General features: G+C 51.6%; 1 protein-coding gene and 1 long non-coding RNA gene across 2 annotated transcripts; one reads left to right on the plus strand and one right to left on the minus strand.

Annotated features, from left to right (window-relative positions):
* Positions 1–5,264: 5,264 nt before the first annotated feature.
* Olig2 (oligodendrocyte transcription factor 2) lies at positions 5,265–8,392 on the plus strand. The gene is made up of 2 exons (NM_016967.2): positions 5,265–5,368; positions 6,060–8,392. The coding sequence occupies exon 2, from the start codon at positions 6,115–6,117 to the stop codon at positions 7,084–7,086; it is 972 nt and encodes a 323-aa protein (NP_058663.2). The 5' UTR covers positions 5,265–5,368; positions 6,060–6,114; the 3' UTR covers positions 7,087–8,392.
* Gm52261 lies at positions 8,294–13,489 on the minus strand. The gene is made up of 2 exons (XR_003951962.1): positions 11,949–13,489; positions 8,294–11,332 (listed from the first exon to the last, which is right to left on the minus strand). It is a non-coding gene; the product is annotated as a predicted gene, 52261 (long non-coding RNA).
* Positions 13,490–23,960: the final 10,471 nt, after the last annotated feature.

A 23,960-nucleotide genomic window follows, 5' to 3' on the forward strand; every position in this document is an offset into this window, starting at 1 on the left:
GCCAGAATTCCACGGGGCTCCGAATTTACACAGGTTTATGGGTTCCCACCGAGCCAGGCGTTCAAGAACTTTACCTCAGTCACTCACTCGTCCTGTCCTGCACCACCGCAGCTGCATCTCATTCCTGTCCATTGTCGTTGTCTCCCTTCGCCCCCCCCCCCGCGACCCCCAGTGGTTCGGCTTGGCCTGAAGCCAAGGGGCAGCAGCCTGAACCCATCTCTGCTTCCCCGGACCAGGGCTCCGAGGAAACAGCAGGTGGCTCACTTCGCCTTGGGAGAGCCTGGTAGTTGAGCTCAGGTCTGACGAGGTCTTCACTTGCCTTAAGGGGAGATGCTGCAACTCCCAGCTTCGCGCCCCCCCCCCCACCTCCCACCCCGTGATCCGAGGGGCAACCTTAGACCTCATTAAATCTCTTGGGAACTAGGTTAACTAGATGGGGGAAACCTAGTTAACGCTGTTGTCTATGTGGCGCGTGCATAAAACTCAGTGTGGCCATCGCACCACTAACCCCCACTTAGTGGTACTGACTCACCTCTATCCCGGGAATGCGGGGCTCAGTGAGCTCCAGCCTGCGGAAGGAGCTCGGAAAAGGAAGAAGGGGCGAGAGTGTGGGAGTGCTGGGTGACCTGAAGCTCAGGGTGGGGGAAGGGCTGGGCCCCAGAGGAAGGTGGGGTGGGGGTGGGGTGACCACAAAGGGATAGGAGGAGTCTGTGTACAAAGGTGAGAAAAGAGCCTTGAACATTCTACTCCTGAGAATGGGTCCGTGGAAAGGGGGAGAAGCAAGGGAGGTCAGGGCCCCTCGGGCTGAAATGCAACTTGCAGCCCGCAGCTGGGTGCAACAGTTGCTGCGGTTTTGTCCACACCCCCCAACCCCCCACCTCGCCAGAGAAGAGTGGCAAGCAGTGGTAATGGGCTCCACTTCCTCAGTATGTGGGGTGCTCCTGGGTCTACCCTACCAGGGAGGTGCTGGAAATAGTACAAGTGCCTCTTATTCACGAAACCCAATAGAGGGAATTATCACCTCTTGTTAGCCTGGGTGGGTCTCCTCTGCTCCCAGAAACTAGTTGCTTCTCTAGAATCCAGTCTGCACTGGCTAAATCCACTTTACAACTAAAAGGGCACACAGGACTTGTCAAAGGAGGGGGATGCTTCCCATAAGTGCTTGGAAGCCTGGACTCCCCCACCTAAACCTCCACATCGCACACACTGGAATAATTCTGAGGAGGCAGGAGATTAGCTCCGGAGCAGTGAACCATTCCTGACTTTGGTCAAAGAAGCAGAGGCCAAGTAACTCCTGGACACCTGGCAAAAGCAGGGAAGAGAATGGAAGTTTAGAACAAAGCTGTGGAGGACTTGGAACCCAACCCCAACATTGACTTCTAATCAGTGGTATCTGTAAAATGGGAACAATGACCCTTCAATGCCAACGCCAAAGAGGGGAACTGGGCAACCAGTTTGTGTGCTGAGCCCAACAGAAGTTCATTTCCATCCTTGTCCAGTGCTACCCGGATGTCATCCCACCAAGAACTTGGATCAGGACAGAGATGCATTTCAGTGGCCAGGATCATTAAGAGCAGGTGGCTGGGACCTGGGAAAGTAGCTCACGTCTCTCCAAGACTTAGTTTTCTCTTTGTAAAATGGGAGCGATGCTTCTCTTTAGGGCCAGCTAGAGAGTAACTGAAAGAGCCAGTCAAAACCGGCTGAACGCGTGCGGGGGAGGGGGCGGGGTGTTGGGGGGCGCAGCTCAGATAACCTTGAAGCAATCACCAGCTCTGCCATTCTAAAGGCTCACTCACACCCCACAATTCGGAGTACAGAAATGACCTGTTTATTGAATACACCAATAGATCCTTGCCCACAGATGCACTGTTTTACTGTTACTAGTCCTTGCACAATTGCTTGAGAAGGCCTTTGGAAACATTCACCGCGCGCATGCACGCCACCTGCCAGCCAGGCAGGCAGACGTACAAAACCCTGGCGAGGTCCGGCTGGGGCTTCACGCTGAGTTTTGCCAAGCTCCGCCGGGTTCTGACTCCTGGAGTGTCTTACCGCACACGGTTGAGCTCCAAAGCTGCCATTCTACAGTCCTTCTGGCTTCCGGACCTCCAGTCCTCACCCCCACTCTCCGGTGCCAGAAGCCTTGCCTGCCACCGCCACCCCGGGAGGATTCTGCGCAAGGACACCGCTCTTCTTGGCAGCCAGGCAGAATCGCTGCCTGAATGCTAGTAGGAAGGAAGGAAGGAAGGAAGGAAGGAAGGAAGGGAAAGGAAGGGGGAGAGCCAGGACCAAATAGGGAACCAGGGAATCGGTGGGAGGTCTGCGCCCTGGAGCCCCGCGAGAGTCGCCCCAGCCGGTTTGGCACTGGCTCCTCCTGGGCCGCCAGGCTGCGGAGCAAAGGCCGGCCCTTACACGCACCCGGCCTTTTGTGCAAAGGCAACACAAAGGAGAGGGAAAAACACGTCTTCCGTTTTGAAGGAGGAGGCCAACAGCTCAGGACGCCTAGGCAAGCCAGGAACTCCCGGAGCCCGGCCTGCCGATTAGCCTAGGCAAGTGAACTCTCCATTCCCAGGGAAGGCATATTGGTCCAGCTGCGTGTGTTGGTTGGAAACGCGTCTCTAGGGCCCACCCAGGACACACAGGCAGGAGCTAGATCCTGACACCGGCGAAAAGTATCTCTCGGACCAAGAAGGACAAGCGGGGGCTAACCCCGACTAGTTTCCGATGGGGTGGGAGGAGTAAAGGAGACGCACGGAATTGTGTCCAGCCTCTGACTTGCCTCAGAGCCAGAGACCAAGGGACACAGATGGCCCTCAGGCGGCAAGCAGCTCTCAGACGAAGAGAAGGCAGCTGAGAGGAGAAGGAGACAGTTGGGAGCTGCCCGTCAAAGCTTCCGACTTAGAGAGTGAGGACCACCAGATGCCTGGAACTGCTGGGACAAGCTAGTTAGCTAACCAGGCTGCTACGCTAGCCACAGGGCTAGGGGAAGTGGAAAGGCTGGGGGTGGGGGTGGGGGACGCAGAGCCAGCTAGCGCTGCGCTCTTGCCTTCCGGCTCCTTTTCCAGGCTCGCCGCTGTAGAAAGGTTTCCCCAACTTTCGTCCGGGTCTCCAACTCCAGCTACTGGACCAAGTGTACAGAATGTCAGGCAGTTCTCCCGCAGACTTCCGGACGCAGAAGAGACAAACCAGTAGAACGCAACAAAAGAAGGAACCTGGGCGCTCGGATGCTCCGGGCAGTCACACTAGCCTGGGTGGCTGCAACCTATCTCCCGCATATTGTACCGCCTGAGGTTTGTTAGGGACTTTGGAGATCCACATCCCAGCTGGTGGCCCCACAGAGCTCACCCCCACGTACGCCCTCTCTGCGGTTTGCCAACGAAGGCCCAAGAGTGGTCCTCACATGCCCAAGCTCCTAATCCCCACCACAAGCCCCGTGTGACAGATTCTGCTAATTGAACGGTTATGGGTCATCCTCATAACCGTTGGGCGACATTATCACCACGCTTCAATTCTTCATGTTTTAAATACATATTTAACGGATGGCTGCAGAGCCAGCTGGGAAACACGCGGGTCGGAAAACAATGCTTCAGAAGGCACGAGATGAGGGGCAAACGCGCCAGCCCACTGACACTCGAGGGTGGACCCCAGGGGGGGGGGCGGGGGAGAACTTAGCACGAAATGAGGAGCAATCGCCTGAGTTTTCATGCCTGTTCTGACTTTGCTACAAGAAGACCAATTACTGTTTGTCTGCTTGCTTGTTAAAACTACATATGCGAATTCAAATACCAAGCAATGAGAAGTAACGAGAAAAGACCGTTAAAACTCCGTGAGAAGGAATTGGCGCTTATGTTTGGGGGGTGGAGGAGAGGTAGCACCCGAGATCTGTAAAAAATAAATATCCCAACAAACAAACAAAACGCATTTGAGCTGGAAATGTCCGGATGTGAGAAACAGTTGGGGGTGGGGATACAACCTACTGCCCCCATGCTTGGGCACTGCCAATTGCTCGCATCCATCCACGGTAGGCAGGGTCACCTGTATGGGCCTGGCCGTATTTTCTCCTGGAGGCTTGCTGAAATCAATTCCTAGGTTTTCACTTCCATAAAATGGGTGAGTGTATAGTTATCTCTAGACTTCCCCAGGCAATTCACCCAGATCCAGTTTCTCAGCTTTGTATGTGTGTGTGTGTGTGTGTGTGTGTGTGTGTGTGTGTGAGAGAGAGAGAGAGAGAGAGAGAGAGAGAGAGAGAGAGAGAGAGGCTGCTACCTATAAAAGACGTCCCAAGGCAGCTAGGAGTGTGTTTCAAGTATCAACTCCCATCCACAGCGGAGAGCCTCCGATAATTCTTTGCAAATAATGTTGCCTCTACTCCAAGGCTTGGGCACCAAGATGTTGGAAGTTCAGTGGCTGGGTTTCCCTGAAAATGAATGAGGTGGAAGTCGTTAACCATCGATGCGTTGGCGCTTTGACTGTATTGAAAATAGCTCTCCGGAGCTTCTACACAATCTAAACTTTATAATGAATTGCGATTTCTTCCCAGAGTGCTAAGAACCTTTCTCTGCTTCCTTGCCCGCCCCGTGCTCTCCAAGGCCATGCCCCCACCTGGGGGCGCTACCGCCTGTCCCCAAAGCTGCAGCAACTGCCACTAAGTAGAAAGGAGCTAAGGGAGTGGGGGCCTTCTGCGCCGCTAGTGTTTTCTTATGCAACCACAAATGGTCACAGTTTGATGAAAATCACTCGATAGGTCGGCAGCGGGAAACAGGAGGAGGCGGGAGGGCTAGCAAAAACTCCAGGTGTGGCAAGCAACCTCGGTGTTCATTCTCAGCCATAGAACTGGTTGGCCATCGGACGAGTTTGCAGATTCCCCGTCTCACTCCGTACCCTGGCCTGACGCTACAGTGACAATATTTATATTGAAAGTTGCAGGCGTTCCCTCTCTGCCAGGGTCCCCAGACTTCTTTAGCAGCCCCGCTAGCCCACCCGCTTCTTCAGCTCGCCCTTTCCTCTCCCTGCCCAGGTCCCTCCTCCCATCCCTCCTCGCGAATCTCTCTACCGCGGGCGCCCATTGGCTGTGTGCTGAGAGGAGGCGTGTGCCGGGCCCGGCGGGTTTCATTGAGCGGAATTAGCCGGGTGACATCAGCTTCGCAGCCCCTCGGGCCGGCCCAGCTCATTGGCGCCTCTGCCCCTCCAGGAAAAGCACATTGTTCCCGCCCCCCGCCCGGACCACCGCCACCGCCGTCGCTGCTGCCTCCACCCAGCTATAAAAACCAGCGGAACCCCGAAAGGTGTGGATGCTTATTACAGACCGAGCCAACACCAGCGCCCAGAGCCAGGTTCTCCTCCGCAGCGAGCACCTCAAATCTAATTCACAGTAAGTGTCCCCGCCCCTTAACTGCTCCAGCCTAAACCCCGAAGACCGACTTCTCCAAAGTGGCTAGGATTTAGGATGCACCCTACAGTGCTGGCCTACTGGCCGAGATCCCGCCCCAATAGGTACTAATGACTGCCTGGGTGTCTACACTCACCGCAGCATCCCAGGCTCCAATAACTCCTGTTGCGAGTCCGCAAGCTAGCCGCGCGGTCGTAGAACCAGCGCTTAGAAAGTGAATCCAATGCGGGCTGCCAGTGCGTGTGTTCACGCTTGCCGGCGTTTGCTGCGTGTGTAGATGGCGTTAAAGGCAGATGCGTCTGAGCACCAGATAGAAAATACTTCTCTATTCAGATCTCCGGTCCAGAGAAAAGTCCTCATTTATTCCAGGCCGGACTGAAGAAATAAAACCTCTAGAATGTCCCTCATTGAGGGCCACCCAGAAGTCCCTGAAATAAAGTAACCGGTGGATGAGTGGGGAGGAGAGAGATTAGGATAACTTGCATGCCCCGGGCTGCTAGAAGGCCAGACTGCCGCGGCGTAGATGCCAACCACCTTTGCGGGTTCCTGGAGCTGCCGTGCAGGCGGGGACGGCGATTGTCTCACTTCTTTCTCCACACCCTGTGTGTCTGTCTGTCTGTCTCTGTGTATGTGTGTGTCTGTGTCTGTGTATCTGTCTGGTTCTCTCCTCAAGTTCGGAAGGTTGAAAAAAGAAGGATCATTCGAGAGCTTAGATCATCCCTGGGGCCATGGACTCGGACGCCAGCCTGGTGTCTAGTCGCCCATCGTCCCCAGAACCCGATGATCTTTTTCTGCCCGCCCGGAGCAAGGGGGGAAGCAGCAGCGGCTTCACAGGAGGGACTGTGTCCTCGTCCACGCCGAGCGACTGCCCGCCAGAGCTGAGCTCCGAGCTACGAGGGGCCATGGGCGCGTCAGGCGCGCATCCCGGGGACAAACTGGGCGGCGGTGGCTTCAAGTCATCTTCCTCCAGCACCTCCTCGTCCACGTCCTCGGCGGCCACGTCTTCCACCAAGAAAGACAAGAAGCAGATGACTGAGCCCGAGCTGCAGCAGCTGCGCCTGAAGATCAACAGCCGCGAACGCAAGCGCATGCACGACCTCAACATCGCCATGGACGGCCTGCGGGAGGTCATGCCTTACGCGCACGGGCCGTCGGTGCGCAAGCTCTCCAAGATCGCCACGCTGCTGCTGGCGCGAAACTACATCCTCATGCTCACCAACTCGCTGGAGGAGATGAAGCGACTGGTGAGCGAGATCTACGGGGGTCACCACGCCGGCTTCCACCCATCGGCCTGTGGCGGGCTGGCACACTCGGCGCCTCTACCCACCGCCACGGCGCACCCCGCGGCCGCCGCGCACGCCGCGCACCACCCGGCCGTGCACCACCCCATCCTCCCTCCCGCAGCCGCCGCCGCCGCCGCAGCCGCCGCCGCCGCAGCGGTGTCCAGCGCCTCTCTACCGGGCTCCGGGCTGTCCTCGGTCGGATCCATCCGGCCTCCGCACGGCCTGCTCAAGTCACCGTCGGCAGCCGCAGCCGCCCCTCTCGGAGGCGGGGGTGGAGGCAGCGGTGGCAGCGGTGGCTTCCAGCACTGGGGCGGCATGCCGTGCCCCTGCAGCATGTGCCAGGTGCCGCCGCCGCACCACCACGTGTCGGCTATGGGCGCCGGCACCTTGCCGCGCCTCACCTCCGACGCCAAGTGAGCCGGCCAGCGGGGGTGCGTCCTGGAGAGCCAAGGGCTGCGGAGCAGCGCGGACAGGCCAGCGCTGGGGCTCCGGGGCTCTGTTGCAAGAAGGGGAGCTGGACCACGGGCTGGGCCTAGGGGATTATGGGGAGTCGAATATATGGGAACCGAAGCAATGGGAGCATTTGAAGCGATGGAGAGATGCGTTCGTTCCAGAACCTGGTTGACTCTTTGGCTGAACACTCCAAGGGTCTGGGAGGCGCCATTGTACAAAACGGCCACAACGCGCGGGTACTTTCATCCCTGGAACTTCCTGCCTGCACCCCCAGGAAGTCTAAAAACTAACTTTCCGGTGTACAAAGATTGACTCCCTGTCTGGGCTTAGACGAGACGCAGAGCACTGCACTTGACTTCTTTCCCCCACTTCAGGCGGGGTAGGAGACTCCCAGGAACCGCACTGCAGAAGCGACCTCTGGGCCTCACCCTGCAGGTTCATCCCTGGCCCAGGGCCAGGCACTAAGTTAGTAGACGCTGGCGTGGGTATCAGAAGCACTTAGGGTCCTGTGGTCTCAGAAGTGTGGCCTTCCCTCCTGTTGTCTCTCCTGTTGATTTGTGGTTTCCTAACAAATCTGTGAATGTTCCTTTTCAGAGCACAGGAGCAAGCTTTACAGACGCTTAAAATAGCACTTGTGGAATGGAATAATCCCAAAAGTCCCGATATGGAACGGAATCCTTTTTGGGTCTTATTTTTAAATAGATCTCCCCCCACACACACGCACACACACACTCACGCAACACACATTCTAAGCACACATCAATTGGTTTCTTACCCGACTGGGGACGCTGTTTTTTGGTACCTGGGGGCTTGACAAAAGAACAACATCAAAAAGTTGCTGTGAATATAGTTTGAGCTTTTTGGGAGGGGGTATTCTGTTGGGTTTTTAATAATTTCTTGTGTGTGTAAATATAATATCAACGAAATGCGCGATGCGAAGCTCTTTGTTCACGTGACTCCCCCCTCCGTCTAAGCCCGCTGTTTTCTTTCTGTGTCGTTGCCCTCCCACACACACACCTTTTGCCACCGTTAACACGAGGGGCAAACCCCTTCATGCGCGCTCCCTGGCGCGACCTGCATTACAACGTGGGCTTTACTGCGCCTGCCTCCTAACCTTCCACCTCTTCCGCGCTGCCCCTGCAGAGTGTATCTATCACCTGTTTTATTTTTGTAAAGAAAAAGAAGTGCTAAATAATATTTATTACTTGTTTGGTTGCATAAAACGAAACAAATGATGGAGTGTTGAGATTTTAAATAAAATTTAAAGCAAGGCAGGTGTTTTCAGTTTGTGTGAGGGAGTTACGGGGGAGGGACAAGGAGACGCTAGGGACAGCGATTCCTCTGGGGACGGATTTGTAGCTCGTTTTGCTGGCTTAGCCATGGAGAAAGATAAGGGATTTTTACTACTCCCTCCCTCCCCCAACACATGTTTTCTTTAAAAGAGCACGCTCTCCGGATGTGTATCACAGCTTTCTTGTGCTTTTTTATTTTGCACGCCTAATTGGAAACTCCCTTTCCCCTTCTAGTGAAAATAGAGCTAGTTCAAGAATGAATTTTCTTTCCAGGAGTGCCGAACTTTGGACCTTCAGGGCCAGGGACCGAGCCTCTGCGGAGGTTCTGGGAGCTTTAACAAAGCCCTCTTCAGCCAAGAGTTTCTTTTCTCTAAGCTCAGGAGCGTTCACTGGGCCTCACAGCACCACTGGATTCAGCTGAGCCGACTCTTGGGTCCCGGTGTACCGGCAAAGCCTGGGAATTTTGTGCAAAGCTCTGCAGGGGTGTTTGATGAGGATTCACCAGTCTCTTCCATCCTTTCTCAGCCTGCCCGTCCGCCACCGGCAAAGTGTGGGCGCTGGGAACCTATGGCTCTGGGAACCTTCCTGGTTTTAGAGGCGGCTCTCTTGCGGGGGGGGGGGGGCTGTGGATTTTTCTGGGGCAACTTCTGTCTTTTCACAGTCACTGAGTGTCTTAGAATCCTAAACAGTGGTGCAAAGGTAGGGTTTTACTCTCAAGAGAGATTCTAAGAGAAAATTTTTAAAGCTTCAGTTTCCTGGATAAAACTTGAAGCAGATTCAGTTCCAGTCGCCCCTCTGTCACCAATTTCTGAAGTGTCAGCCTGATGCTGGGCATCAGATCCTTTAACAGATGACATGTTGGGTGATCACTGGCAGACGGTACCTAGACTTGGAAACTGAGAGTTCTTTTTGTTGTTTGTTTTGTTTTGTTTTGTTTTGTTTCTTTCCTCCCAGCTGGGCTGGTTCAGGAACGCGTTACTTGGACCCTAGTGAAGGAAGACCTTCTGTGGACCCATAGGCTAGCTCTGGGACAAGAACGGCTCCTTCCTCCAGTGGGTAACGCCTGTCTGCTAGCCAGAACTTCAGGCTCTGGTGTGCCCAGCGTGCTGTGGGTCCTACTTTGCTTATCACAAAGGCCTTCATTTGTTTCCTCCTTAAGACTAGGAGGCAGATGTGGAATGGAGAAAGGAAAGAGAAGACTAAGCTCAAGAAAAGGCAGGGTTCGGCAGGTCTGGTTCTGTTTGTTCCAAAATCCCACTGAAAATCAAAGTCCGGTGTTTGAGACAGAGTCCAGGCCTCGATGCAGACACACACCAAGGGATGCTAGGAAGTGGGAAATCCCCAGCACTTAGCTAAGAACCTGGAGGGCAGTGATGGGGAATGGCACAGTGTCTGAAGCTTGTTCACCCAGCGGTGCTTTGCAAGCCTCTGCCCAGGCCTTAGGCACAGAAGGCAATTGTTCCGATGAAAGAAATCAAGTCTGCTTTGCCATCTCTGTTCCTAAGTATCTTGGCGGGGTCCATGCTAAGAACCTCCTAGCCCCACCAACGAGGGAGTTAAGTCCAGCCAGGCTCTGGACCCTCCCCTGAGACATTAGCCTCAGCTGTTCAAAGCCCTGGGCTCCCAGCTTCCCTGGCCTTGGGGGGAAGTGCTCACCAGGAAGCATGACAGACCTCCAACCACCACTGATAGCTCCTCTCCCAGGGTAGCTCTAGGCTGCTGAGGGTCAGGGTAGATGTCTCAGATCAGTGGTTGATCTACCTTGAGAGGGGACAGACCACATTGACTTTTGTGGGTCCTTAACCCATGCCTCTACCCAGCCATGCCCCTCTTTGTGGCCTTAGTGATCCTTCAGCTTTCAGGCAAGCTCCACCCCTCCCCCTCCCCCTCCCCCACCCCCTCCCCCAGAGGACTCGTCAGACACATGATCTGAGAGACTTTGGCTAAGGCTTAAGCTCAACTGGAGATGGAGTAGACAGAGCTCAGTGGGCCTCACCCAGGAGAGGAGCAGAGCCACAACTCCCCTACAACTGTCCCCAGGGTCTCCACTCTCCCGTGAAAAGTCATAGAAAAAGGTCCGATTTCCCAGGCTCAGTGTTGGAGGATTTGCCTGAGCCACAAGATATCTCTGATGTCACCGAGGAGTTCCACATACTAGTGACAGTGAACAGGGGGTAAAGCAAACTGGCAGACCATGTGGCTATGCCAACAGAGGAACACACTGGGGGGGTGGCGCAGAGGGTTCACTCCCAGGGAGGCCCAGGACTTTAGTGTGCCAGGGACACCCCAATCTGGTGCTCCATCAGCCAACCAGGCAAGACCTTCCTCCTTTTCCTTCATGGGGTAAATGCTCCTTTGTAGTTTGGTTTGGGTGTCTGGGATCGAATCTTGTGAATGATAAGCAGTCGCCTCTACTGCTGTCTCATTCATTTACTTACTTTTTAAACTTATTTTGAGACAGGTTTTTACTAAGTGGCCCAAGGTAGCTTTGAACTCATCTGTAAGCCGGGCAGTCCTTGGACATTCAATCTTTCTTCTTCAGTTTCCTGAGTAGTTGGAACTCCAGACCTGTACCAAGAGGCCCACCTATGGTGCTGTTTAACCCTCCCCTCCCCCAGATGATAATCTCATGTACTCCATGATAGAGAAATGCCTGTTTCTTCTTAGGGCAAAATCAGCTTAGAACTCTGAACATTATTAATTAAGTACCTCCATGCCGATGCTGCCCTCAAACTCATCTTAGGCCCCAACACCCTCCAGCTGTATTAAACTCCTTTTACTCCTGCAGACTTTTGCTTAATCACCCCTCTCTGTACCCCCCCCCATACAGTACCAGAAGGGATCAGAGGAGGTCCTCCATCAAGGGCCACCAGACATCTTGTGGGTGAGCAACTGTCTCTCAGCATCTCTGCAGACCTCTGTTGGGAACCAGAACCAGCCCTGGCTGTTCACAGAATTAAGTTGTCCCTCCTAACCCCCCCCCCCCCCACACACACACACTGCTGAGGAAAGGCTCAATAACTTCCAGAGTTAGCATGACCAAACCAGGTAACTCCTTCATTCTCTGTCAGAGTGTAGGGACATCCGGAATAGAAGTAAGGGAGAAAGCATGGTCCCCGTGATCCTCACTAGATAGAGATCACCACCCCAAAGTGCGCGCTCAGCTCTCTCCCAGGAGCTGGGCTGTTCGTATTGCTGCACTGCTAAATTGTCTGGCTGCAGGTTAATGAAGGCAGGTGGTAGTTCAGGCTGTGGATAAAGTGGGCACAGAACTTTGTGTGTCAACTCGTTTCTGCAGTAACTCTGAAGCGGTGCTACTGTCCCATGTTCAGGCCAGAGATCTATGTGAGGGCAACAGACTAACACAAAAACTGACCAGAAACTCAGGCAGCACGCTTGTCCTGCAGGAGTCTGTCTGACAGAACCCATACCAGCCCCCACCCCCACCATCCCGGACTGGCTTAGCTCCAACAGGGAAACTCGAATCTGATGCTGCTCACCCCCCACCCCCACCCCGCCGCCCCACATACACACCCTTAGCCGGCTTTAGGGAAGCTCTTGGGTGCTCCCCCTAGGTGCTTGGACCCCATCTGTCCCTGACGCCTCCATCTGGGTAGCAGGCTGTGCCGACAGACTTTTGCAATTAGCGGGCACCGATGGGCGCGCTGCAAGGGTGGAGGAAGGGCCGGAGCAGGTGAGCCGCGGAGGCCCGCTCATTAGGGACTGTCGTTACTGCCAGGACAGCTGCGGGTCCAGTATCAGCCGGAATCCCAAGCCTCAACTTATATAGGGTAGCGTTTTCCGCGCCTGGGGAGCAATTCAGAAAGGGAAATTCATGCTTGCGGAGAGAGACCAGACAGACACCAACACCGGTGCCAGAGGCAGTGGAACCAAAGCCTTTTGCTGGCAGTGTGCATTCACCTCTGCGGGACTTCAGACCTGATGTTACAACACCCTGAGCTGCCAGCTCAAACGCGCGCGGGGTGTGTGTGTGTGTCAAATTGGCCCTTGAAATTCCCGTTTATGGGTTTTGAAGGTGGGCAGCCTGGCAGAGCACCTAACTACCTTGGAGGCTTGGAGGCTGCGTTCTGACCCGGCTCCTCCGGCCATCGTTGTGTACCATACCGTAGGCTCACAGAGAGATTGCTTAGAAAGCTCACTTCTGCTTCCTAGATCTCACACGTGGATGCAGAGGGGCTGCTCCTTCTTGCAGGATTGGCCCGGGCTGCTGCGCGCTCTGCACAGGTTCTAAATGCAGCAGCTCCTGTGGCCCGAGACCATCCATTAATGAAGTTGGTAACTGTGATGGTGTCTGGGCTTGAAGAAAAGGTCGAAGGTCCCCCTCCGAGAAGCAGGAACACAGAACCAACCAAAAGCTCCTACTTTTGTGTGGGGACCAACTCAGCTGCTGAAGGGGACACACATCCAAGTCCTTGGACCCGAGTACCTGAAAGGCTTGTGTGCACAGAGACTTATACACCTAAATTCCCATTCACAGGTCTACCCACACCAGCGTTTGCACTGGCTAAAGGGCACTGCACGCTGTTAGCTGGAAGTTCTCTGCTGAGCAGGAGATCTGTAACCTTCTCCCAGGCTGATCGGAGAGCTAGCGATCTCTACAGTCTCTGTGAGCCGGATCTCTCTCTCTCTGTGTTCCTCTACTCTCTATTTAGTGGCCTGGACCGCACAGAAATTCCACTCTCAGGCCAAAATTAGGCCACAAGCAATTTCCCTCTCTTTCATCTGGGAGCAAAAGCCCCGCCGCCCCACCGCTGTGGAGATTTTAGGGGCTTCCCAGAAGCTGTGTGATGCCAGATCAGAGTCTGTTTCCTCCGCTGTAGAAAAGGGACAAGATGGGTATTCTCTACCATGCCCTGAGCAGAGCAGGCTCTGCCCAGGCTATCAGAAGCCCCTGTGTCCCCTAGTGCAGAAGCCTTGGGAACTCCCAGCTGGCAGGAAGACAGTTAGGCCTTCTGTCTATGCCCCTCAGATGACCAGTGCAGCATCATCCTGAAGAACAGCCAGGAGCCTCAGAGAGAGGAGACACCTGGGAACCGGGCTGGGGGCTCCCATCACCCCCCCCACCCCCCAGCTCTCGCCTGTGCAAACTATTCAGGCCAAGTCAATGCCAAGGAAGACACTGGAGGCCACTATGGCTTAGCCAACACAGGAAGGAAATTACTTCAGCCAGCCCAGAGGGGCACTGGCAGGCAGCTTTCGCTACAGGGACAAGGAGCCCAGGGCACCTAGAAGGCTCCCCAGCTTTTCCAGATCAATCCCAGCATCTGTGGATCGGGCTTCCCATTCTTGTCTTTCTCTCCTGACATCTCCTCCACTGGCTGGATCAGGGCTCCAGCCATAGCCACCCACCCAGCAGCCCAGCCCTTGCCAACACCCAGTCCTTTGCCTGTTTTAATTAATTTAAAATTTGTTTCATCAGCTCCTTCTATCTTACCCTTTTCCTATTTTGATCAGGACAAAAATTAAATGTCTTAAGGCATGGGGAGATAGCTCAGCTAGGAAAATGCTCACTTCACAAACACAGGGACCAGAGTTTGATCCACAAAAACATGTAAACCCATCAGGAAGGCATTCAGATGGGTCCCTGGGGCTCCCTGGAAAGCCAGACTCAGCCAACTTGGTGGGTTTGAAGCCAGGGGGAAGATCCTGTCTCAAAACCAGAAAACAAACCAGCTAGCCAACCAATCAAACCAAACCAAAAAGCGCCAGGCATCCAAAGAATGATACCTGAAGCTGTTTCCCAATCCATTCTTGAATCCTTTAATGAAACGTGCACTGCACACATCAGAAGACCCCAGGATGACAAATCCCAGGTCTGCTCATCAGCCGCCACACAGTTTCATCCTCTGCTCTGGGCAGCTAGAAACCTACAGAGATGGACTTCAGAAAAGTGTTTTCTAAGGTAAGAGCTTTGAGACTGAGCCTTGACTAGAGCAGGAAAGGAATGTTTTTTTTTTCACTCCTGCAAATCAAGGGACTGTGATTCCCACAAGGAGTCATACAGAAACTCTGCACATTGTGGCCACAGCTCCCTGCCCCCCTTTTATTGAAACTAGATCTTTTTTTACACCATATATCCTGGTCATATTTCCCCTTTCAGTCCTGCACACACACCCTGGCTTTTCCATCCCCTTACTCTGCTCTATGGTTCTTTCACCTTACACTAAGCTTGGTTTGATTATCTGACCCCCTTGGTAAGACTGAGTCCCACCAGGCAGTGCTCTGCTAACCACTGGGTGATACACTGAACAAGCGCTTAGTGATGGATCACTGAATGAATCAGCTCATGCAGGTGACTCTGCTAGCCACTGGGTGACACACTGAACAAGCACTTAGTGATGGATCATGAATGAATCAGCACATGCAGGTGACTCTGGGCTCAAGTCGTTTTATTATGGAGAGTAGAAGCAGCACAGGGCTTCCCTGGGGGCCATGCTTAAGACAACATAAGCAGAGTCTACTCCTACGAGGTCCATCAGATTGTGTTCTCCTTCACCTCCTCCCCCAAGATAATGTTTTTGGAAAAAACATGGTGTCTTGGAGGTGTGTCTTACGCTGGTCCTGATGCACATAAGAGATTGTGTGAAATGATCAGTCAGGACCCAGGCATTTCCTAAAGCTAAAATGGACGATTCTCCATGGGGAACGAAAGCTGCTTTGAGTACAAGAAGACTTCAAATCTTGAGATGAAAGACCAGCCTTCGTGTGGAATGGGCATGTGGGTGAACAATTTGTCCTAATTCTTTGGAAAGCAAACCCTTTGGACTAAAATATATATATATATATGTTTAGTTGGATGAGTCTAATTTTTAAAAAGATTATTTTATGTGTGTGAATGTTTTGTCTGCCTGTGTATATGTGTACCACGTGCTTGCCCGGTGTCTGCAGAGGTCAGAAGAACATGTTGGGTCCCCTGGAATAGAAGTTACAGATGGCTGTCAACCACCCTGTGAGGTTTGCTTAGAACTGAACACTGAATATGGGTCCTCTGCAAGACCAACACATACTCTTAACCACTGAGCCACCTCTGTAGCACTGCGTGTGTGTGTGTGTGTCTGTGTGTCTGTGTGTGTGTGTCTGTGTGTGTGTATGTATGTGTGTGTGTGGTGTGTATGTATGTATGTGTGAGAGTGTGTGAGTGTGTGTGCGTGTGAGTGTGTGTGTGTGTGTGAGAGAGAGTGTGTATGTGTGAATGTGTGTGTGTAAGTGTGTGTGTGAGTGTGTGTATGTGTGTGTGTGTGAGTGTGTGTGTGTGAGTGTGTGTAATAAGGCCTGGGAGATGTGTCAATGTAGAGGGGGGTGCTAACTGTGCAAACCTGGTGACCAGAGTCTGATCCTGGAAAACCTATGTAAAAAGCCTGATACAATGGCCGACATTTATAATTCCAGCACTCTCCCTCAGAGTGGGAGGTGGAGATTGGAGACTTGACTGGAAGCTCTGGAGCCAACTAGCCTGGAAGACCTACATAGCAGCCGAAAGAGTGAAAAAGGGGCTCTGACTCAATCAGGTGAGAGACCTGACTGCTGAAAGCTACCCCTGACCCATGGGCCCTATATACCCTATGTGCCTATGTGCCCTCTGTGCCTATGTGCCTATATGCTCTATGTGCCCTATGTGCTTATGTTCCCTATGTGCCTATATGACCTATGTGCCCTGTGTGTCTATGTGGAGCCCTATGTGCCCTCACTTGCTCAGTTCACCCCCTCTCTGTCTCTCTCTCTTTCTCTCTCTCTCTCTCTCATGCTCACACACAAGAAATCATAATTTTAAAAGCTCTCCTGGTAAATTAGAAGTTCCTACCAACCATCTATGTCAAAGTCACAAACAGAATGATAGCAATATTGTAAGGGAGGGGAGGGGATTGCATTATGTATTCTTAAAAGAAGAAATACACACGGAGAGACAGACAGACAGAGACAGAGAGACAGAGAGACAGAGACAGAGAAGCTCAGTGAGCATATTTACACCAAACGCAGAGCTCTCCTTTTGTTGAGTCTGCTGGGCTGTGGAATACAGACTATACAGCTAGGAGAATAATGTTGTATCTGAGGGCCACCCTGTGCTAATGTGCTCACACATCACAGGCCTCGGTGGATGGCTATGACCATGACCAGGTCTGCCCTGCCTGGGTCAGAACTCAGAGCCCACAGTCTGTTTCCAACTCTGACCTGTCCTAAAAAGCCCTGCTTGTCTTTGGAGAGGTGGTGGTTGTCCTTGGAGGAAGGACATGCCCACTCTGTCCAACCCAAAGGCAAATGTGGCAGCGAATAAAGACCAGAGGTGTTCTTCTGCTGGACTGAAGTGTTTACATACAGCAGAGACTTAAGAGGAAAGGAGGCTGGGTTGGTCCAGTGTGCTGATACCTCAGTGTTACTTGTTTATTTACTATTCTCCTATGACTTAGATGTAGTGTGGGGAATCTTGCCCTGCTGTCTCTCTCTCTCACTCTGAAGAGTCTCCTTTATCCTTCTACACACTGAAGTTCATCAGCAAAGAAGGAGTTGACCCAAATCAATACCAATACTACACACAAGCACAGCAGGCCAGGGGGCTGAGCAGGGTGGGGTAGGGGCAGAACACCAGGCCATGGGGCTTGAGGGGTAGAACCTGAGGCTGTGGGGCTGGGGGAATGGAACACCAGGCCATGGGGTTGGGGGATAAATAGCTCAATCGATAAAGTGCTTGCCTTGCATGAGTTCAGTCCCCAGAACTTTCATGAAAAAAGACAGGTGTGATCCTCAGGAAAAAAATCTACATGTGGTGGTGTGCACTTGAATCTCAGGACTGGGAGACAGAGGTAGATAAGTGAGTCCCTATGGCTTAGTGGCTAGCCAGCTTATCCTGTTTGGTGAGTTCAGGCCAGTGAGAGACCTGATCTCAAAACAAAACAAAAAGTGGCTGGCACCTGCGGAATGACACCTGCTGTACTCTGGCCTCCATATTTACATGCACATACATGCAAAACCACACACACATATGTGCGTGCACATATGCACACATACATATCTGGCCACATGCATAGCTGCAAACACACACACACACACACACACCAGGCTTTCTGGCAGCTACAAAAGGATGTTACAAAGACATGCTTCCAAGGAAATGTTCACCTGATTCCCTGCATTCTAAATGGAAGCAGCAAGCACTGCGGTCCAGCCCCCACTCATCCATCTGGAGGCAAAGGCTGCAGCAGATACGATTGGGCTAATAGCCTAAGGCACCCTTGTCCTAAGATGAATCTGGGGTCTGATGGCCGTCTTTAGTAATGAGCCACCCACAGAGCCATGCCAAGCTGCCCACAGAGCCATGATCTCTTCTCCAGCTCACATCCCCAGGGCTGGGCAATGAGGATGAGAGTGGAACATAGAATGCCATATCACATCAATGCCAAGGCAGAGGCACACAGACACCAGGAAGGACTGTCAACTCTTCAACTCCATAGTAGACACTCAGGTCTGTTACTAACCAGTGGACTTGCAAACTGGTCTAAGTCTTGCTGTATTCATGGGGGACCCTTAGGAAGCTTGCATGAACCCCAAAATCCCTAGCCTATCTGGGATGCTCAGCCCCTTTCCTGTTAATGCAGTGTGGCCAAGTATCTCCAGAGAGACTGCAAAATACCCATTACTGGGGAGAGGGTTTAAGCCATTATCACAGCGCAATCAATACAATGTGGTTGATAAAAGGACCTCATACCAGTGAATTTTACTTGGAAGGGAAGCAAAGAAAAAAAGAGAGCTTAAGGCCAGCAAGGCTGGTACTATATGCAGCAGAAGCAGACATGGGAGAAGGTCATTTGAATTGTGTGTTAGCCGAGGCACAGAAAGACAGCTAGCTCCAAAACAGTTTAGAGGAAGATGAAGTCTAGGAAGGTAGCTTGATATCCGGGGGGCCAGAATACCTTCTCTTTGTCACCCTCAATGCATCGTCCCCTTTCTGTGGCTGGGGTGACTACTCCACACCTTCCATCACACTCAAATTCTAGGAAGCCAGAGCAAGGAAGGCTGGGCTCCCTCCCCCTTTGGAGTACCAAAGCAAGGTCAGTTCATCCAGATTCCAGAGCGGCCCAGTCATGTGGTCACATCCAACTGCAAAGGAGCTTGGGGAATATAGGTGCTATTTCACGTTAATCAGGTTTGACTCTTGTAACGCCACCCGTGGCTTGTGGCTACCGACTGAATGGTACATCTCTATGCTGTGAGACAACAGGCTACTTACTCGGAGGCCAGACCACAGTAACCACAACCTCAGTCTGTAAGTAGGGCACTGACCAACTCGACTTTATGCTCTTTCTGAGTGTTCATAGAAAGCTAACGCCTGGGGCTCGGCAGGGAAGCTAAGGAAGAGGGGAGTGGGCCACGGGAAGAAGGATGTGAGGGGTGAGAGCTGTGGGTAGGCTGGGCTGTGGTGTAAGCCTACTATCTTAGATGTCCACACCGAGTTGGCCAATAATTCTACTCTTGATTATCCTGAAGTTCAATGACCTGGACTGCTGCCCAGGAATGCTTGTTCTTGTCAACAGAATCAGAGTCCAGGGGACTTGATGGCCCAGGACAGACTTTGAGTGACTCTGGGTCTGGCCTGGGAGCATCAGATCCAGCAGAGGGTACAGAATGGCTGGTGACCACATCAGCTCTTTCCATACAGCACCTACTCTGTTCATGGACAGACAGTGACAGCAGTGACAAAGAACACAGACTGTGCATTTGATGTGAATCCTGTCAGACATTTCATTTTATTTAAAGTTCCTGTTAGTAGCCTTTTGTCCCTGAACTCTGAGATATAAGAGACTCGAGGAAGACATAGAATGTGTCAGACTTTTGCTGCTGTGAAATGATATCTACCACCACCAACTTAAAGAAGAAATTCTTTATTTTGTCCCACAATTCCAGGGACCTCAATCCATTGTCCTGAGCACTTCTGCTTTTGTACCTATGTTGGGTCAGAACATAGGTGCAGGAGGAACATGCAACAGAAGGTATTCGGTATTCAGATCATTGTGGACAGGAAGCAGAGGAAGGAAGAAAAGAGGATGGAAGGCAGGATAAATGCCACAAGGGGCTGCTTTCTCCAGATAAGCCCCACATCCCAAGATTCCCAGCGTCTCCCACAACAGCACCTCCAGCTGAACACCTAGTCTTCTACACATGGGCCTGGGGGAACATTCTAAATTTAAGCCATCACATGGTGATTTTTCTCAGACAGCTCTGAGACAGGCACTGCTTTTGTTGTTTCTTTACAATTATAAAAGAGACAGAGTCAGACACAGAGACAAAGGCTTAGAGACAGAGACACAGATGGGGAGACAGAGAGACACAGAGACAGAGAGAGACACAGAGACAGAGTTATAGAGAGACACAGAGACAGAGTCAGACACAGAGACAAAGGCTTAGAGACAGAGACACAGATGGGGAGACAGAGAGAGACACAGAGACAGAGAGAGACACAGAGACAGAGTTATAGAGAGACACAGAGACAGAGTCAGACACAGAGACAAAGGTTTAGAGACAGAGACACAGATGGGGAGACAGAGAGACACAGAGACAGAGAGAGACACAGAGACAGAGTTATAGATAGAGACACGGAGACAGTTATAGAGAGACAGACAAACAGAGAGGAGGCACAACTGTGGCTGATGTGTAGAGCTCAGAGGACATCTTACAGTTGATTCTCTACTCTATCATGTGGGTCCTGGAGTCAAACTCAGGGCATTAGGCTTGGGGTCTTCACCCCACTGATGCATTTTGCTGACTCCAGGATTATTTTTGAAACAAAGAAAGGTCTGAAAAATGCAAGAAACTTGATCCATTTGGTTTCCTAACGGGATGTATTTACAATAAAGAGATAGTCAACTTATCTGCCTCATCTACTGTAGACTGAACTCAGTGAAACGTTAGAGGGAAAAATTCACACTAGTGCTAGGATTCTTCCAGTTGTACTGACTCAAGATCTGTCTTTATCTCTAGCTACCCAGGAGAGAATAAAATCACAGCGACCACAAGGCATCAAGTGGCAGCTTGTAAAGATGACACCAAGTTGGCATGTTTGAAAAGCATACATGTTCTCTTCAATTTTCTCTTATTTGAAAATATTGCAGCTGGGCAGTGGTGGCGCATGCCTTTAATCCCAGCACTTGGGAGGCAGAGGCAGGCAGATTTCTGAGTTCAAGGCCAGTCTAGTCTACAAAGTGAGTTCCAGGACAGCCAGGGCTACACAGAAAAACCCTGTCTTGAAGAAAAAAAGAAAAGAAAGAAAGAAAGGAAGGAAGGAAGGAAGGAAGGAAGGAAGAAAGGAAGAAAGGAAGAAAGAAAGAAAGAAAGAAAGAAAGAAAGAAAGAAAATAAGGAAGGAAGGAAGAAAGAAAGAAAGAAAGAAAGAAAGAAAGAAAGAAAGAAAGAAAGAAAATATTGCCAAGTGAGGTGGCACATGTCTTTAAATTCCAGAAATTGGACAGAGGTGGGCAGATCTGTGAGTTTGAGGTTAGCCTGGCCTACTTTGTGAGTTCCAGGCCAGCCAGGACTAATTTTTCTTTTTCACTTAGGAACACATCTAGATTCACAGAAATGCTGCAATGAAAGTCAGACAAATATGTAAATGCTTCCTTAAGACATTAGCATAGTTTGTGTGTGTGTGTGTGTGTGTGTGTGTGTGTGTGTGTGTGTGTGATTTTTTTTTTCCTGGAGACAGTGTCTCAGGTATCCCAGGCTGACCTTAAACTTGCTGTGAAGCCAAGAATGCCCCTGAACTCCTGACCCTCCTGCCTCTACCTCCTGAGTGTTGGAACTACAAGTATAAGCCACCAATTGTCATTTATGTGGGACAGGAGATCAAATCCAGGGCTTCCTGCGTCCTAGGTGAACGCTCTAGCAAATGAGCTACATCCTCAACCCCAGTTATTGTGATTTAACTAAACCGCAGGGACTCATTTCCTGACTGGTGTCCTTTGTCTGTGCTTGAGAAAAGCAGAGTATTTAATTTAGGATGTCACACCATGTTTCACTTATGTCTACCGTTAATGGTCTCCACCAAAGATCTGCTCTCCTCGTGAGCTCTTAGAGAAGATGCTACACACAGGCCAGCACTGGGGGAAGTAGAAGCAGAGATAGCTAATCACCTGTGCATTGGGGTCAGGTGGAGGGATTTTGTTGGATTAGAGGGAAATCAGGTGAGCACGGTACACTGGGAGGAAGGATTAAAGTCTCAGGTAGTGGAAAGGGGCTGCCGCACCCTAAGGGACACTAATCACAGGGTGGCAGATGACAATTCCTCTGGAAAAGGATGGAGCAAGAAAAGGAAACCATGCACAGCATAGCTCAGAGGTGGGAAGGGTCTGCTGCACAAGGTGGCCAGAGAAAAGGGGATCCACGCCCCCCCCAAAGCTTTTGAGTAGGAGTCTAACCATCAAGGGCTTATGATGCTGGAAGATTAAGGCTTTAGAAAGGAAGTGGTGAGGAGAAAAGAGAAAGAGTCTTGGCAGAGTTGCCTCTGCACATAAGGGAGAGATGGAGTCCACTAGACCTGCCAACCACAATAAGCCTGGTTGCTGCTGTGTGCAAAGCTAGCATCTGCCTGGTTGACTCCAGGGGACAAGGGATCGTCACCCGCTGCCTGGCTGATTCACCGCTAAGCTTGAATGCTGTTGGAAATCAATGGTTAGGTGCCACATTTGAACACTTGGTGGCTTGCCTCCCTCTGACTCTCTCTCAACAGCATAACCAGCATTTACTATGTGAGGTATGTGTGGTGTGTGGTGTGATGTGTGTATGTGTGTGTGCCCATGTGTGTGCTTATTTTTACACCAGACGGGTGAAATCAGGAGTGTAAAAAAACAAGGAAATCCGATACAGAGGACTCAGGCTTTCTCCACCTGGCATATGGCACTGGTCCCCAACTCTGGTCCCCAGCAGTTAGAACTCTACCTCTGCCTTTCCCCATTGTACTAATTCAACCTTCGTCATTTTGTTTTCTGGGACAAGATTGCTTAATAAATAGCGGGATATGAAAGCATGACTGACCAGGAAAGTGGCTGTTACACAGTTTTCCCCGAATCAAAACGGAAAGTTACCCCAAACCATTGTGATTTGAGGCACTTAGCATCCTGTCATGAAACAAATATAACTTTAACCTCCAGGCTAATAAAATCACAAGAAGTACATGCCCGGGAGATTTGCATGAAGGTGACCTCAATGAATAAACTATGTCCTGCCCCACTGGAAAGGGAGCGTGATGCTCACTGGGCTGAGGTGACAGTGAACAGGGGATCGATTATCATGCTGAGATGACTCGGTGACCTGGTGGGACACCAGCTCAGAGAAGTCCAACAGAAGTCAGTACCCACAGCGTCCGGGCAGGAGGATACAAGGCTCTCCCAAGGAGGTTCATGCCCTTCTCTCTGGGAGGACCAGCTAAAGAGACGGCAGGGCTGATGAGGACACAGAATAATGCTGTCGTACATGGAGGAGACCCTCCCAGGTCCCGCGTGATTCCAGAGATGGTGAGAGACCGAGCAGACACGGTGCTCAAAAGTAGGGGCAGGCTAGAGGAAGGCTGAGAATTTAAACAGGTCCTAGTAGACGGATCAGGTGGGAACATGGACTTGAGAAAAGCTAAATATCAGACCATCCTTGAGTTCATTAGAGAGCCTTCTGACTAAAACGTGAGCAGAGTCTCAATTCTGCCTCACAAACCTGACTGTGCAGGATACCTAGCAGGAGACTGATACATAGCAGGGGAAGAAAGCATGGCTGACCAGGACAGCGGCTGTTACACAGTCTTCCACGAATCAAAACAGAAAGTTACCAAAAACCATTGAGATTTGAGGCATTCAGCGGCGTGTCAGGAAACAAATATAACCTTAACTTCCAGGCTAATAAAATCACAAGGAATACATGCCCAGGAGATTTGTGTGAATAAATTATGTCCTGCCCCACTGGAAAGGGACTCTGTCTGTCTGAACGCCCTGCTCTGCCTCTATGATGGAGGAGCCAATGAGCTAATCTGATGCCATCATCTCAGAGATAAAGAAAAAGAGGTTCAGAGGAAGGCTGTAATTGTTACTTTTCTCATATTATAACAGAACACCTGACAGAGCAGTTGGGTCGCTGTGTCGGCTCACAAGGGAAGGTGAGGTCCATCATGGCGTGAAGTCATGGTGTGGGATGCAGGTGGCTAGGCCCAGTGCACCTGTGGTCAGGAATCAGGGAGACAAGAATGCCGGTGTTCAGTTCCCCCGTGCCACCCCACCCCCACTCACTGAATGGTGCTACTGTCACTACTTATCGTGAGTCTTTCTACCTCAGCCTAATCTAGGAGCTCCTTCTCAGGTTTGGCCAGAGGTTTGTCTGTACGGTCAACCTAATCCCTTCAAGCTGACGATTAAGATGAATTGTGACGTACTGTGAAGTCAGGGACTTGCCAGGTGGATTTACAATCCTTCTCCGGTCCATCACCAACCCGGTGCTTCAAAACACAGATGTGTTTCTCCGTCTTAGTCGTATTCACCCAACCTGTCCTGACCACGCACAC

This window comes from Mus musculus, chromosome 16, assembly GCF_000001635.26.
Source record: "Mus musculus strain C57BL/6J chromosome 16, GRCm38.p6 C57BL/6J".
Lineage (NCBI taxonomy): Eukaryota > Metazoa > Chordata > Mammalia > Rodentia > Muridae > Mus > Mus musculus.

Bases quoted from the DNA above. Each gene is read 5' to 3' on its own strand.
- Olig2 (NM_016967.2), top strand. From the start codon at position 6,115: ATGGACTCGGACGCCAGCCTGGTGTCTAGTCGCCCATCGTCCCCAGAA.